Source organism: Lonchura striata, chromosome 9 (genome assembly GCF_046129695.1).
Source record: "Lonchura striata isolate bLonStr1 chromosome 9, bLonStr1.mat, whole genome shotgun sequence".
Classification (NCBI taxonomy): Eukaryota; Metazoa; Chordata; class Aves; order Passeriformes; family Estrildidae; genus Lonchura; species Lonchura striata.
The window spans coordinates 15150627-15165838 of NC_134611.1; the positions used below are offsets into that span (position 1 = coordinate 15150627).

Sequence of the window (15212 nt, forward strand, 5' to 3'; positions counted from 1 at the left end):
CCCCGGCGGCCCCGGCGCCCGGAAGCGGCGGCGCACGCGGCCGGAAGCGGCGGCGGCGATGGCGGCGGCGGCGGCGCGGCGTGGGTCCTTCTCGGGCTCCGGCTCGGACTCGGAGGATTCCTCGCTCTCGGACTCGGAGGTGAGCCCGTGGCCGCCGTGGCGAGGCCGGTGGGGAAGGGCCCCTCGGTGCCGGCGGCGCGGACTGACCGAACTCTCTCGCAGCTCCAGGAGGCCTTCGCGAAGGGCGCGCTGAAGCCGGGGCTGAACGTGGTGCTGGAGGAGCGGCCGAAGCGGCGCAATGACACGGTGAGCGGGGAGCGCGGGGCCACCAAAAGCCCCGGCGGGCTCGGTGCTCCGCGCTGCGGGGCGGGGGCCGGCTGTGGCCGGGCGGCCCCAGGAGCAGCCACCGGTGCCGCTCGGCCACCGGGCCGGGTCGGGCCGTGCGCTGCTGTGCTGAGCTGTGCTCCTTTCACAGGACGGCCTGAGGCAGTGCCTGGCCGAATTCAGGCAGCAGCTGGCCTGGGTGGAAAGGCTGGACGTGACTCTGGGCCCGGTCGCGGACCCCGTTTCTCAGAGTGCTTCTGCGTCTGATGCCGTTGACCCTGAGAATGATTTCCAGAGAGAGATGAGTTTGTAAGTGTCAAAAGGAGATTTCATGTGGCGTCCCAGTATGTTGCTCCGTTTTTGGAGTTACGTTTCACCAGTGTGCTACAGGTTGCTGCAGGCTGCTACGCTGGCTGTCACTGTGCTACTCTTGGCCATGTTATTTTACATTCGATGGCTCTCAATGTTTTCCAAAATAACTACAAATTAGTGCTAGTATATTCAACTGCTGTGTGACTGAAAATAAATAATTTCCCTCTTCATAGCAGACTTCATCTTTTGCTGAGTTTATTTTAAAAGCTCCTTGATAGCAGGACAAACTAACACAATTTTTCTTTGTGGGTTTGTTTTGGTGCTCTTACAGTTCTCTTGTTTTGCTTTGCCTTTTATATTCCAACAAAAAAAACCCCTATAACTGGAAATAAGATAAATGTTCATGTGCAAGATATAAATGTTAATGTTGTACTGGCACCTAAGCCGCTTTCAGTAGCACTGGACGTCCACAGAATGGTGATATAATTCCAGACCAATGCGTGCTAGATCCCAGCATCAGCCTGCTTGTGTGAGCAGTTTGTGTCAGCACTGTGAGGTGCCTGACATGCAGTGACAGGGCTGCTGCAGTGACAGGCTGCTGCAGTGACAGCACCAGTGCAGTGACAGGGCTGCTGCAGTGACAGGGCTGCTGCAGTGACAGGCTGCTGCAGTGACAGCACCAGTGCAGTGACAGGCTGCTGCAGTGACAGGGCTGCTGCAGTGACAGGCTGCTGCAGTGACAGCACCAGTGCAGTGACAGGCTGCTGCAGTGACAGCTGCTGCTCTGCTCTCTCCCAGCTACCGGCAGGCACAGGCAGCTGTCCTGGAAGCCCTCCCCAGGCTGCATAAGCTGCAAGTTCCCACGAGGAGGCCGGATGATTACTTTGCAGAGATGGCCAAATCAGACCAACAGATGCAGAAGGTACGTGCAATGAGTGGCTTTCTTTCCAGTGTAATGTGAGTGTTTTAGTCTGGGGTAAGGATTAAATTTAAGGTGTGACATATGAGTACTGACCATTGTCGCTTTTCCAATTCCTGTGACAATGATTTGGTTTGAAACTTTGTGACAGGAGATTTCTTTTTATTTAGGTTTTTGGTGCAATGTGCAGAGTTTTATAACAGGTTGGATGATGAAGTAGAAAAACACAATTTCTACTTTGTCCTGGATGTGTTTAATATTAAAAAGGGAGAATTTTTCTTAGTATGTGTAACAGTGGATGTAAAGTTGCCTGTTTTTGCTCTTTGTCATAAAACTTGCAGTTGACTGTGGCTTTAAAGCAATTCTTTTTTTCCTATTTAAGGAAAGACACCTTTTGTTTATTGTCAGTGTGTTCCGGTTTTCTGTGATTTTAAATGGTATGTTATTGAATGAATATGTTTTGGATAGGAGGTTAGATTGGTGTAGGAAATAAGTATTTCACACATTTCCTTTTTGCCTGTAGTCTTTGTTCAAAATTGAACTCTATTTTTTGGTTTACATTTGTTAAAAAGACTACATTGTATAAATTAAAGAAGCATGAGCTGGAGTCTAGTTTGAAGATTAATGTATCATTGGGTCACTATTCTGCTTTCTGATGGAACATTTCTAGATAAGATGAAGAATGATAATTAGCCAATACTAAGGTTTAAGTCAATCCTGCACATCTTTTGCTGACTTGCATTTGAAGAACAGTTTTTATCTCCTGCTGGAGTCACTAGACTGAATCACAAAGATGTGTGTTGAAATTTTTGTAATTCTTCATAAGGCAGCATCCTTATAAAAATGTTTGTCAACAAGGAGGAAACAAAAATTATATTTTCTACAGGATTGTTGTCTTTTCTTCAGTGCTTTACTTTTAATAATGACAAGAAAGAAACTATTAAGTCTTTTTCATACACCCAAATAGACTGACAAGTTACTCTCAGTTCTTTAGAGCCTATTATATGGCTTTGTCTTCTCTCTTGTGTGAGTTTTGTCTTTTTTAGCCAGATTTTGGCTATAGATCAGTACAGAAATTATAAAATTATCTTTTTTTTTATGTGTTACTAATAAATTTCGTTTTTTTCTATTCTCTAATTAGATTCGACAGAAACTTAAGAGTAAACAAGAAGCAATGGAAAGATCTGAGAAAGCAAAACAACTCCGTGCAATGAGAAAATATGGCAAGAAGGTGAGGAGCTACAAAAGGGACATGTGCAAAAGGATCTGTGAAAAGAATTTAGAGCCTGAGTGGGGAGCTGGAAAAGTGTGACCACAGGAGTCTGGCTAAAACACACAGATCTGTCTAGTCTTCCATCTAGCTGCTCTGAAGGAAAACAGAACAAAAGTATGGGACACTGCAAGGAACAACACTAACTTTCTGCTTCTAATCTCAGGTGCAAGTTGAGGTTCTGCAGAGGAGACAAAAGGAGAAGAAAAATATGTTGAATGCAGTCAAGAAATACCAGAAAGGTAAACTCAACTTGTCTAAGGGAACAAATGTGTAAGGGCAGTAGTGGTGTGTGAGCAGTGCAGGGCAGTGTGAAGTGGTCACTGTGTCTGTAGTTCTGGGTCTTGAGTTTGGAAAGCTGCTCCTATGCAGAATTGTGTGCCAGTGGCATGAAAAACCTCCCAAGCAGCTGTTCTTCAGTGAGGATGACCTGTTGTTATTACTTGCTTAGAGTGAAAATTTGTATTTTCTGAGATGTAGCTGTGATGTCTTCACTCCTGCAGGTCTCTCTGACAAGCTGGACTTTCTAGATGAAGAGCAGACGTCATCTCAAGGGAATAAAAAAGGCAATGCAAGTCAACGGACAAAGAAGGGGTGAGACCAGAAATGAAAGATAGTTAAATACAGAATGTCTGATTTTTCAGTCTTTTTAGGGGATAATTTTGGGGAACAAGAAACTGTTCTGTTTAATGTTAAAGTAAGTCCAAGGTGGCTTTCTGTTCCTGAAGAGAAGATGACTATGTCCAAAATGGAACAGAGACTGAAATGTGGTAATTTTTGCATCTTTGTTAAGAGAGGAAAGGTTTATCATGGTAGATGGGAGACCATGAGTGTATATATTTGTGTCTTGAGAGCTTTCTGAAACAAGGAATGTAGGCAGTGATGCTGGTTGGTTGTTTTTCAGACCAAATGCCAAAAGACGATACAAAAACCAAAAGTTTGGTTTTGGTGGGAAGAAGAAGGGCTCAAAGTGGAACACAAAGGAGAGTTTTAATGATGTATCCAGCTTCCAGTCAAAAGTGGCTCACAACAAAGGCCCAGGAAAAGGAGGAAGAGGAGGAAAAGGAGGGAAAAAAGCCCTTAATGTAAGTAAAACGTTGCATGAAAACGATCCTGCTTGGCTAGGAAGTCAGGCTATGTCTGGCAGGGAGAGATGAGTGCATGATAGATGCCTCCAGCCTCTGGAAGTGATGCCTGTCTTTGGGAGCTAAGCATAATTTAGTTACTAACAGAGCTGGGGACAGTGGTTTGGTAGAAAAATAAGAAAGGGAGTTAAAAAGTGCTCTTTGCTACCTGTGTTCCGAAACCTTCCTCTCCGGACGTTCTCATAAATACTCTCTCTTTGGTATCGTCCCCAAGCTATAGAGCTAGAACAAAGATGGAGAACATGAAAATAAAGATCTGAATCTGTCCTTTTTTTTTTTTTTTTTTTTTTTTTGCAGAAGAGACCTGGAAAGAGAGCAAGGCAGAAAATGAAGAACCGAGCCCGCTAAGAGAACTGTGCTCCCCAGTGGGGTTCCTGTGTTTCTTTGTGTTGCAAGATGTGTTTCTGCTGTCATCAAGCAGTACACTGTGGAGTGAGCTGGATGCTTTGCAGTGGCAAGGAAAAAAAGTCAGTGGAAACCAGTGCCTTATCACTAATTTTTTTTTACTGTCTGTTTTGTTGAAGGATTTTTTTCTACTTAAAGCTTTGGTGTGTGAACGCATTAATTGATTTGCACAGAACTATGTGTAACTCATGCTTAACTGTTCAACGAATGGTGGCTGAAGCCTGCCCTTTGTACCCTTCATTCTGACAGATTTTTCCACCACTACTCTTAAGAGGAAGGTTGGTGACCTTCAGTTCTGATTCGTGTTGCCAATGTCTGAAGCTTTTTGAGATGTTAGAGTGTTTTTTTAGACTATTTGTGTAGATGGGTATAGGAACAGCAGTGAGATGAATACAGAGCCTTACAGATAGGTTTATTTGTGTCACTGTTGTCAGGTTGTATATCTTGACAGATTAAAGTTCTCTTTTCTATTGCCTGTCACTAGAAATCTGCCAGGTTTGCTAGATAACGAGCAGGACCTAACACATTAGATGTCATTAACATTCATCTGTGGCCTTCCCCCGTGCTAGTCTTTAGTCTTCTCTCCCCGTGGTGCAGGGTAGCCATGGATGGTAATCTCAGTTGTCTGGCGTGGGAAGTAGAATCTGGTATCATTGCGGTCGAAAGGAACCTGGGAAACAAAAATGACAAACAGTCATGAGCTTTTGCTAAAACCAGTAGTAGTAGTCCCTCCTGGGGGGAGTGACACATGATATTCCACTGCTGAGAAATGTCCAAATGGCAGAAGAGAAGGGTACCACTGTACTGTTCACTGCTTTGTCATGGTCAAGCCTGACAAATAAGGAAAACCTAACAAATTAAACAACATCATCAGTTCTGACTCTAAAAATCAGACTTGCTTCCCTACACACATGTTTTGTTGCCTCAACCCTGCCAGACTAATCCTACCAGCAGTTCCTTAATACCTTAGAGCCCAGCTGGGATGTCTGTCTCTACTCTTGTCATGAGTAACTAGTTTACTTGATATATAATATGAAACGTCAATGAAAATTGTCTTATTTTCTTATTTATCTTAGTTCTCTTTATAACAGGCCAAAATTTGCCTTTCCCAAAACATTAATCTGCAAAGTCAGTCATCAGTACAGCTGTTAGCCAGATATGATTGATGTCTCAACTTGTTAATCATATTTCTTTTCCTTCTGTTTATTCACACTTCCCCAGACAAATCCTCACTGGTGTATCTGCTTTGGGTATACTTACATGATTATTAATTTTATGGTTCTGCTTGCAATTTGTTTGAAAGATGCTGTAAAGCAGCACATTTCTTTTTACAATACTTCTGTACGTCACTTCCCATTGCTCACTACACCATTTCTCATGGCTGAACACTTTAATAAACAGCCCTGAGTACAACTGTGGCATTTGGCAGTGTGCTCTCACTGTCACTGTAGTTGTTTTGCAGTCAGGTTTCTCAGGGGAAGTGTACTGCTTCTCTTTTTACAAGTCTCCGCCAGTGTGAAGAGTCCTCTTAGGTGTAAATTTTGTCAACTTGTTTTCTGTGAACAGCTCTGTTCACTCCCTGTAATTCTTGTTTTCCTTGTTTGTCACAAATTGTTTTCCTGCATGAGTATTTTTCAGTGTGGCAGGCCTAATATCTCTGAATCCTGTAAAGGGCTGAGTCTTTAAGTATCCTACTCACCAAAGGTGTTGTATGCCAGCCAATTTCTTGGCTTTCAGTTTGTGGCTCTGAGTATTTCTTTCTTGGCACTTCTGCTGCACGGTGAAGAAGATTCAGGAATTCATCTGTCATTTTAAGAGACACAAATACAAATGAAAGTGTGTTTAAAAATTAGTCACCTGTGGGCATGTGTTAGAATGGGACATCTTAACACTATCCAAGCAACAACAAGAACAGCAACGGTAGAGGCAGCCTCTGTGCCTCTGTGAATGATACTGTCAGAATGTACGGTGACATTCCTACTCAAATATTTCCTGAGGAAGTTTCAAGATTTGCCTGACAGTACTGTCCTGTTAATTCTGGTATCCCTGTCATTGTACTGCAGCATCTTACTTTTCCTACACCACATCTAGTACGAACCAGTGCTCCATGACAGCTCTCAACTTTCTCAGTTGCCTGAGACCTACAGCCTTTCCCTGGTCTGGTTTGCCACCCTCCCCAGTCTTGAATAGAGCAGGCCAACCTTCCCGGACCCATTAAAGTTTTTTTGACAAAATTAGCACGTTAGAAATAAGGGAGCAGCTGCTATAAGGGCTCTTGTTACCAGTGTTCTAAAGTAAGACTGGGCAGTCATTTCAGCAGTTTAACCTGTGTGGTGGTTGGGTAGAATCTGCAATGGCAGGCAACATGTACATACAGAACATACTCCTAGGTATTTTTGTTTTCCCGAGAGGTTTAGATTCTCAACTAAAAGTTTATAGTATGAATATAAGGAATTGTATATATTTTAAAGGTGATATATATTTTAATTAAAAACAAAAATGAGAGCATAATTGCATGGGTGCAAACTTGTGCTGAAAATGGAAAGTAATGGGAAAGGGCCTTAAAGTGGAAAAAAGCTGCTTTACAAACAAAAATCATAAATGAGTTTAACTTACTTATATGGTCACAGAGGTGTTTCCACATACATGATATTTGAGACTGATAATTATTAAATCTTATGTGTTAATAATTTTCTTATGTAGTTACCACAAGCTTTTCTTACCATTTATCGGTTCCTGTACATTCTCATGCCGAGACATTGGCTTCCTAGCAACCATGTGAACTGGAGAGAAATGAGACAGGTGAATGACTTTAATGTGAATTTGGCATCACAGCCAGGTATAGAATATGTGTTATTGAACTGCACGTGCATAGAAGAAACTGAGTTAGAAATACTGATTAATGGCAACTTCTAGGAAGGGAAGGTCATTAACTGTGATAAAGGCCCTTTAATAGGACGCTGCCTGTGCTTACCATATCAGAGTCCCACCCCAGTCAAGGCATGGCCTGAGTGCCAAGTCTCAGGAAATTATTTTTCTTTGTTGTTTTATTAAAAAAAACTAGACCTGAAAGAATCTATACCTGTGCTATCACAGACTGTGAATTGGCAGGTAGAAAGCAATCAGATCCTGAAGGAACAGGGTGTGGTGTTGGGGCCCGCTACCCTACCTAGGCTCTGTATTTGAACTGAACTTGTAAGCTGCACATCCTAAATAGTTGCCTCACTTCTATGTGGTTACTGAAGGCACCATCGGGGCAAGTGCGTCATGTCTTGGTTCTGTCTCTGAGTGTGCAGATCGGTTCCCTAGGCAAAAGTTGCCCTTTCCATCTTCACCCCTCTCACTGGCCACTGCTGCCCCGCCTGGGCGCAGCTGCGTTCCAGCGTGCAGCTGAGCACTGCGGGCTTGCCTCCGGTCCCCCCGACTCCCCTCACGGCTTTTCATGTCCCCGGGGCTTTACGCGGGTTCCCTGTGGCCGCGAGGCCTCACCGGGGTGGAAGGGGTTCACGGTGTACTGCGTGAAGAGCAGCTGCCAGCGGCGCTCCTTGTTGGCCCGCTCGGTGCGGAGGCGGTTCTGCAGCGCGTCCGGCGGGTCCCTCTCGCCGCGGGGCGCGTCCATGGCCGCGCCGCCGCCGCGCGTCCCTGCCGGCGCGCGTCCCTGGCAACGCCCGCCTGCTGCCGCCGAGGCCGCTGATTGGTCCGCCCGGCGCTCCGCCTCTCGCCCCTCCCTTCCTGCCTCCTATTGGTGGTCGAGTTAAAGCCCAGGGCGCTGATTGGCGGCGGCGCACGCGGCGCGTTTGAACGGCCGGCGGGGCGATGGAGGCGGCGGAGCTGCGCTGCACGGCGGCCGTGGAGCAGCCGCTGCCGGGGGGACTCGCCCCGCGCCGCCGCGTCATGCGGAACGCGACCGTGCTGCTGGGCCGCAACGAGCTGCGGCAGCCCGTGCTGCGGGTGGCCGGCGGCAGCGGCGCGGCGGCGGCGGTGCTGAGCTTCGTGCTGGCCGGTGACGCCGTCCGGCTCTTCACGCGGTTCGCGGGCGAGGGGCGGGCGGCGGTGCGCGTGGGGCCGGACGGCGCCCAGGTGCTGCTGTCCGACTGCCCCCCGGACGCGCTGCGCCGCTTCCTCCGCCTCCTGCGGCTCAAGGTGGCCGCCGGGTCGCGGGACGCGCCGCGCCGCCCCCGCCTGCTGGAGCGGCCGCCGCCGTCCTTCTCCGTCATCAGCCCGGTGCAGGACCGGGACTTGCTGTGCGGCCCCGGCCGCCGCCGCCCCGGCGAAGAGCGGGGGGAGCGCCCGGCGGAGGTGAGTCCCGGGGCGAGGGGCGGCCCCGGGTAGCGGCGCTCCCCGCACAGCGCACCCCCTCCTGTCCCGCAGGTGCCCCGCGCCGAGAGGCGGCCCCCGGCGAGGCTCTCGGCGGAGCAGGAGGCGGTGCTGGGCGCCGTGCGCAGCGGGAAGAGCATCTTCTTCACCGGCTCTGCAGGTAAGAGCTCCCGGCCACTCTCAACTGCTCCCCGGGGATAGTCCTGGCCATTGACCTGTTGCTTCTCTCTCGAAGGGACCGGGAAGTCGTTCCTGCTGAAGAGAATCGTGGGCTCCCTCCCTCCGAACGTCACCTACCCTACAGCCAGCACGGGAGTGGCGGCTTGTCACATCGGTGGCACTACTCTGCATGCCTTTGCAGGTGATGGCCTGCCCGACAGCAAGGGGCTGGGAGCTCTTACTCCCTTCCCAAAGAATCAGGAGCATCGTAAAGCATTGTTTTTTGGTCTTGTGACAGGGATCGGCTCTGGGAAGGCACCACTGGAACAGTGCATTCAGCTTGCAGAGAGGCCAGGGGTGCGCCAGCATTGGCTGGCCTGCCAGCACTTAATTATTGATGAGATTTCAATGGTGGATGGCAAGTTCTTTGACAAGCTGGAAGCAGTGGCAAGGTGAGCAATTGGCAGGTCAAACTAGCAGAAATTAATTTCTCTAAATTTCCAGTCTGCTTACTTTCTTTTGTTTTGTGCATGGATACAAGGCGGCTGCTGGTACAAGACTATAACAAAGCATGAAATCATAGCATCTGGGTTGATCTTTACCATGAGATAAGTTTTGGTCATGTCCACTCCTCACTCACAGCTGTGGCTGTTTGGGTTACTTTCTTCATCTCCTGAGCTATGTGCTGTCTATAGAGCTGAATCCAGAACATATAGCTCCCCCAAAAGGTGGCAAGACAGAAAACAGAAAAGCTGTAAGAAGACAGCTATTTTCTTGGAAGACAGAAATAGCTGTAGTATAACAGCCACTAAAGAACCAACACTGCTAATGATCTCTAGGCTAGGTAAGCAAAGCAAATTTAATGTCTTGTACAAGCACTGCTAAATTATTTGAGCTTTTCTGAGGCAGCTGAGGATAAGCATCTTTCACTGCAGGTTGTCTAGGTTTGAATATACAGACAGAATAAGAAGTAACTTCTGCGACCTGGCTATATCCAGATTCTGGAGGATGTTCAAAACTTCTCTTCTATCCCTTTCAGGGCTGTCAGAAAACGGGATGAGCCTTTTGGAGGAATTCAGCTAATTATCTGTGGGGATTTCTTACAGCTACCCCCAGTCTCCAAGGCTAATGAAGAAACCAAGTTCTGCTTCCAGGTACAGAACTGTCCCTAAACTCATTCTCATACTTCAGTCTGCCTTTTTCTTAACATGAGAATGATATTTCCAGGCAAAATGCTGGAGGAAATGCATCCACATAAACATGGAGCTGACTGAAGTGCGGAGACAGACTGACAAGACCTTTGTCTCAATCCTGAGTGCAATCCGTTTAGGCAGGTGAGGAGAAACCCATCTCTCTTTGTAATCCCTGCTCCCCACTGATGAAGCAGAGGAAAGAGCAGTTTGTCACTTTTCTGTACTCTGTCAGAAATGTGTAGCTGTGAGAAAAAGCTATAAATGCTTTAGTTAATGTAGGCAGGTTTCATATATACTGCTCTGGTAAGGAAGGACCCTTCCTAGGGTCCCTCTGTAATTCCTGTGAACGATTTCAAAGGATCCTGAGCTGGCAGGGCTGGGGCACACACTGGCTCTGCTCTCTGACTTTATGCAGGTATCCTTCTCTGGCCTCTCTGGAGGCCTGTAGCTTGCACAGACTGATTTAGCTGTGTGGAGGTTACTGCTGCTCAAACCTGTTCCTGATCACTTTAAAGAAGAATTCCCTTTTCCTGGCTACCAGGTGCACAGAGGAGGTTACCAGACAACTGATGCAGACAGCTGCTCACAAGTCTGAGCGTGATGGGATCCTGGCTACGAGGCTCTGCACCCATAAAGATGATGTAGACATAACCAATGAGAGACGCTTGCAACAGCTACCAGGTGAACTCGGTGGAGGAAACTCCTGGCTCTGGGGCTGAGCTCTGCAGGGCAGGTACTGGAGTGTCAGGTGGAACTAGTGCTCTGTCATGCACAGCAGCACCATCCAAGTTCTCTGTGTTGGAATTGAGGTGTCTAAGGAAAAAATTTAGTTTTTTGTTTAAAAATCCACAATGTCAGTATTTGGTTTGTAAGAGACAGAAAGCTCATTGCTTGCTGTGAGATAGGTTGGGTAATTTATTGCCTCCACACCCCTACTTTTTCTTTCTATAGCATCTTAAAAAGGCCACAGTCTATCCAGCCATGACTTGAATTCAAGGCTATTTAATTTTTTTGCTTTTTTTGGCTTGCTGGCCCTTCCTTGGATTCTTCCTTAACCTGCTTTGGAGATCTGGTGTTGGTAGTGAGTGAAACTGGTCAAAATGCTGTCTGCTCAGTTCTTATTTACTGCTAACCTTTCAATCCTGTGCCTTTCCATGCTCTGGAAGTTATATAGGGAAGAGAAACAATAGTGAGCTCTCTGCTGTTAGATGTGACTAGGTTTGTGTGAGGATGTCATAACAGCGGAGCAGAATGGGTATTAAAAGAGGAGTTACTATTAGAAATAAATGCTGAACTCCTGAAATGCTGTGTAGAGTATGATCAACATTTGTAAGTTCTGTCTTTCTTTCCTTAACAGGAGAAGTGCATGTGTTTGAGGCTTTAGACAGTGACCCAATGCTAGTGAAGTTAATTGATGCTCAGTGTCCTGTGGGTGGTAGAGTTGAGCTAAAGCTCGGAGCTCAGGTAAGTGTGTGCACATACATGTGTGATAGACCAGAACAAATGGCGTAAGAAAAATGGAGAAATTTCAGATAAATGTATAGAGTAGATTAATATACAGCATGCAAATTCAGTCTAGAATGGCTATGCCAGGCCAACAGAAGATTCTATCCCAGTTTGTGTATCTTTTCTGCTCAGAGTCTTATCCAGACAGAAGATGAGTTCAGGTTCATGTCTTGGGGACAGTGGTGATTGCTGTGACTTTGACAGACATGTCCAATCAAATTTAGAAGCTTTCCAATAGCAGAGAGCATAAGCAGTCCTTGCCTGCAGTCTCAGCTCCAGGTACAGCAGCCCTCCTCACCTGTAAAGGTATGGCACAGCTTGCCGTATTTGCTGGACTGGGTACCTGGATCTGAGCTAGGGCTGTCAAAATGGAAATGACGTAGGATTGTACTTGGTAGTAGCACTGTTTGCTTTGGAAACTTGTTCCTTTGCTGTTCCCAGAATCTGTATATGCATAGGCTGGTGATGCCTGGTGAAGGGGAAACTGCTCCCTAGATCTGAGCTCACAGCTGTGGACAGAAATAGCTCAAGTAAAATGCTGTAAAATCATGTAATTAGGAATCCTAGAAAGGAAAGACTGAAATAATTCCAATCAAATCGGAGATGGTGCTGCAATAGGCAGGATAGGATGATTTGGCCAAATCAGCCTGATGTGCTTATGCTTCCTGGCAAGAAGTTTAGCTGCAGGTAGCTGAACAGGCTGTAGAAGTGCTGCATTAAGGATTTTTCTTTTTCTCCGTAGGTGATGTTAGCAAAGAATCTTGATGTGTCTCAAGGGCTAGTGAATGGGGCACGAGGTGTTGTTGTAGGGTTTGAAAGTGAACAGAAGGGTAAGTAAGCCTTTCGATATTTTGTTGAAGGAAGTGGGAAAATAACAAAACAGTTTGTCCCTGGTGGTTGATGACTTCTTAATTCTGTTTACAGCTTGGTAGTAATTTGAAGGAAAGCAGAGAGATCTCTGCAGGCTTGGGGCTCTCACGAGCTGTGATGTCATGCACTGCATCAGCTACAGCTATCTGTAGGCCTCTTGTATTCTGTATTCTGTATGTAAATGTGTATGCTCATTTGAATTCCCTGTTTGTTCTGTTGAAGCAAGTTTTGATGAATTTTTGTTTGTTTTTCTCAAAGAATAATGTTCTGCTACCTGCAAAATGTATTTTTCTCTGCATCGCAACTGGTAAAATACCTGCCTTTAACTCTTCTGCCTAAGTAGGTGTCAAACATAATTTCAGGACATGCTATTTACTGTCTGTGGATTTAGGTTTGGTTTAGGCAGAAAAAAGGTGTTCTTAAGATGCTGACATCCTGGTTGTTGAGTGTCAGGAATACACCTCTGTTTTTTTCCTGCTTCCATTCCTACAGGGCTGCCTAAGGTGAGGTTTCTTTGTGGGGTCACACAGCTCATAAAAATGGAGAAATGGGTCATTAAAGGAGCATCAGGAGTTCATCTGAGTCGCCAGCAATTACCTTTAAAATTGGCATGGGCCATTTCCATTCACAAGAGTCAGGTGGGTGTTCTTGTACAGCTATCTATAGACTTTTACACCATTATAAACCTTTTTTCCTGGGTGAGCTTGCATTGCTGGTGAAACAGGAGAGAAAGCTGAAAGGCTCTTGCTGGGGAGGGAGCTCCAGAATGTGTCTAGCTGCAGAGAGATAGCATCTCTTTTGGTTGTGGGGCTGTTAGTAGTAGTGGGATTTCCTTAAGGACACTGCCACCTGCAGAGTTGGTGTTGGACTGTAAAGCAGCATTATTTATCACTGTGGGCTGATGAGGGTAGTGCTCCCCTGAGAGAATTAGGGATCTGAGCTCTGCAGGGTAACTGAGGAAGCTGCTGGAGCCACAGCTGTGCTCTTTGGGCTGGACTAGCCCTTTGGTGGTATGCAGCGGGGATTTCTTCAATATAGCTTTCAGTGTAACAGTGTAATATTTTCAAAGTTCCTTCTTTTCCAGAAGACTTTATACTTGATAAATACTGGTCTTGGAGACCTGTGACCTGTGAGTTTATGTCCATGCCACAGTTTAAACTAGGCCATGCTGTAAATTCTGCTGCAAGCCATGACACAGGGCTGGCCAGGCCTTACCCAAATTCTCAGGTCTCCCTAAGGACTGCTTGAGAAAGGTGCCTGTCCCAGTTAACTACTAACAGTGAAACCAGCAGGATTTCTTTCCCTGCTGTGTTGATTAGATGGGATTTATGGAGTTTGACACAACAAGAGCCTCACTGGAGTTAGTTAGTGGATCCTACCATCTACTAGAAATTTCCTGACAGTGGAAAAATGCCTTTGCTTTCTATTGATTCCCTTTTTTTTAAATCAAAACCTTTTACCAAAGATGGTACCTTGGACAGACACACAGGACAGGTTAGTGTTTATACACCACAATGTCCTTGTTTGTTTGCTCTGTAACCAAGCTCTCTGTGCCTTTGATAGGGCATGTCTTTAGACTGTGTGGAAATCTCCCTGTCTCGTGTCTTTGAAAGTGGGCAGGCTTACGTAGCCCTCTCCCGAGCCCGGAGCCTTGCGGGTCTCCGTGTTCTGGATTTTGATCCAAAAGCAGTGAGAGCTGATCCTGCTGTGCTGCAGTTCTACAGACACCTGAGACGTCATCAGCTTCTTGCCCAGGTAAAGAAAAATCTCACACTAGCAAAGGCTGCCTGTGCAACCAGCATGAGAGATGTGGGCACCAAGATGGTTTTTTTTTTTTTCCTTCCTAAGCAGGATCAACACTTGTAGTGGCAGGAGAGATAAAACTGCAGAGAAGGGCATGTAGCAGGGCAGCTCTTGGTGGCAAAATATCCACTGTAGTGTTGGGGTTGTGTAGCACTACCTGGTCCTCTGGGTGAAAGGATGGGTTGGGATTCTTTGATCCTTCTCTTGCAGTAAGGAATGAAGGAGAAGTGGGCACGAAATAAATTTCTGGTATTTTTTTCTTTTTTTTTCTCCTCAAAGGATTCATTACACACCCATTCAGATACTGATGAGAAGGAGAACTGGAAATGCAACTGAGAATGCTCTTCTGGTGTCTGAGAGGTGTCAGCACAGACTGCTGAGATGCAACAATCTTGCTGTGTATATTTGATAACATAGACAAAGTCAAAGGAGATTTTTTTAAGATCTTTGCTTCATCCAGCTGACTCTGAATGCATAGAACTATCCCCATCAGACATCTCTGGAATTTGGAAGGCTTCTGCAGACCCCTTCTGAGCCCCTAGTCTTGACTACTCCTGTGTCACAAATGCAACTCTAGCAAACAAAATGACTGAACAGGGATGTGCCTGAGGGACACTTCTACAGTTTGATCTTGTCTGAGAGACCTTCCTACCCTTCTCTCCTGCCTTCTAATTGTAACTAGTTACCTGCACGTATAGACTGAGACCTGTGTGCCTTTATTCAAGTATACCACTGTTGAGAGACAGACAGTGTGTGTCCTCTTTGCTTGGATGGATTGTTCACAGGAGCTGCTGACACAAGGGAAAGCAGTGCTAAATATCTGGAATACTTGATTTGCCTGCAAGAGACCTGTTCTCGCTGCCTGACTTCAGGAGTCTGCATAACTTCTTCCACAAGCAGAACTGTCAGAGTTGCACATTGCCTGTTATGCTATAGACTTTTGTTAGTCTGTTGATACAATGAGGTGATTTTTTTTTTACCTTTTGAGA

General features: G+C 46.3%; 3 protein-coding genes across 3 annotated transcripts; 2 read left to right on the forward strand and 1 right to left on the reverse strand.

The window, feature by feature from the left end:
* The first annotated feature begins 31 nt into the window (after positions 1–31).
* Positions 32–7065, forward strand: EBNA1BP2 (EBNA1 binding protein 2). Its single transcript, XM_077785392.1, has 9 exons — positions 32–139; positions 223–306; positions 476–633; positions 1435–1558; positions 2697–2786; positions 2992–3067; positions 3329–3419; positions 3730–3910; positions 4268–7065. The coding sequence occupies exons 1-9, from the start codon at positions 59–61 to the stop codon at positions 4316–4318; spliced, it is 936 nt and encodes a 311-aa protein (XP_077641518.1). The 5' UTR covers positions 32–58; the 3' UTR covers positions 4319–7065.
* CFAP144 (cilia and flagella associated protein 144) lies at positions 4773–8008 on the reverse strand. Its single transcript, XM_021527775.2, has 4 exons — positions 7865–8008; positions 7099–7158; positions 6075–6178; positions 4773–5045 (listed from the first exon to the last, which is right to left on the reverse strand). The coding sequence occupies exons 1-4, from the start codon at positions 7992–7994 to the stop codon at positions 4941–4943; spliced, it is 399 nt and encodes a 132-aa protein (XP_021383450.1). The 5' UTR covers positions 7995–8008; the 3' UTR covers positions 4773–4940.
* A 183-nt stretch (positions 8009–8191) lies between these two features.
* Positions 8192–14559, forward strand: PIF1 (PIF1 5'-to-3' DNA helicase). The gene is made up of 12 exons (XM_021524828.3): positions 8192–8674; positions 8747–8852; positions 8928–9053; positions 9150–9303; positions 9891–10005; positions 10079–10185; positions 10586–10725; positions 11402–11508; positions 12293–12380; positions 12913–13058; positions 13984–14175; positions 14503–14559. The coding sequence occupies exons 1-12, from the start codon at positions 8192–8194 to the stop codon at positions 14557–14559; spliced, it is 1821 nt and encodes a 606-aa protein (XP_021380503.2).
* Positions 14560–15212: the final 653 nt, after the last annotated feature.

Coding starts and splice junctions, on each gene's coding strand:
- EBNA1BP2 (XM_077785392.1), top strand. CDS start 59: ATGGCGGCGGCGGCGGCGCGGCGTGGGTCCTTCTCGGGCTCCGGCTCG. Junction 3,068..3,328: donor AGTCAAGAAATACCAGAAAG/GTAAACTCAACT, acceptor TCACTCCTGCAG/GTCTCTCTGACAAGCTGGAC. Junction 3,911..4,267: donor GAGGGAAAAAAGCCCTTAAT/GTAAGTAAAACG, acceptor TTTTTTTTGCAG/AAGAGACCTGGAAAGAGAGC.
- CFAP144 (XM_021527775.2), bottom strand. CDS start 7,994: ATGGACGCGCCCCGCGGCGAGAGGGACCCGCCGGACGCGCTGCAGAAC. Junction 7,159..7,864: donor CGTGAACCCCTTCCACCCCG/GTGAGGCCTCGC, acceptor ATTTCTCTCCAG/TTCACATGGTTGCTAGGAAG. Junction 6,179..7,098: donor TGTACAGGAACCGATAAATG/GTAAGAAAAGCT, acceptor TTAAAATGACAG/ATGAATTCCTGAATCTTCTT.
- PIF1 (XM_021524828.3), top strand. CDS start 8,192: ATGGAGGCGGCGGAGCTGCGCTGCACGGCGGCCGTGGAGCAGCCGCTG. Junction 9,054..9,149: donor TACTCTGCATGCCTTTGCAG/GTGATGGCCTGC, acceptor GTCTTGTGACAG/GGATCGGCTCTGGGAAGGCA. Junction 14,176..14,502: donor GTCATCAGCTTCTTGCCCAG/GTAAAGAAAAAT, acceptor TTCTCCTCAAAG/GATTCATTACACACCCATTC.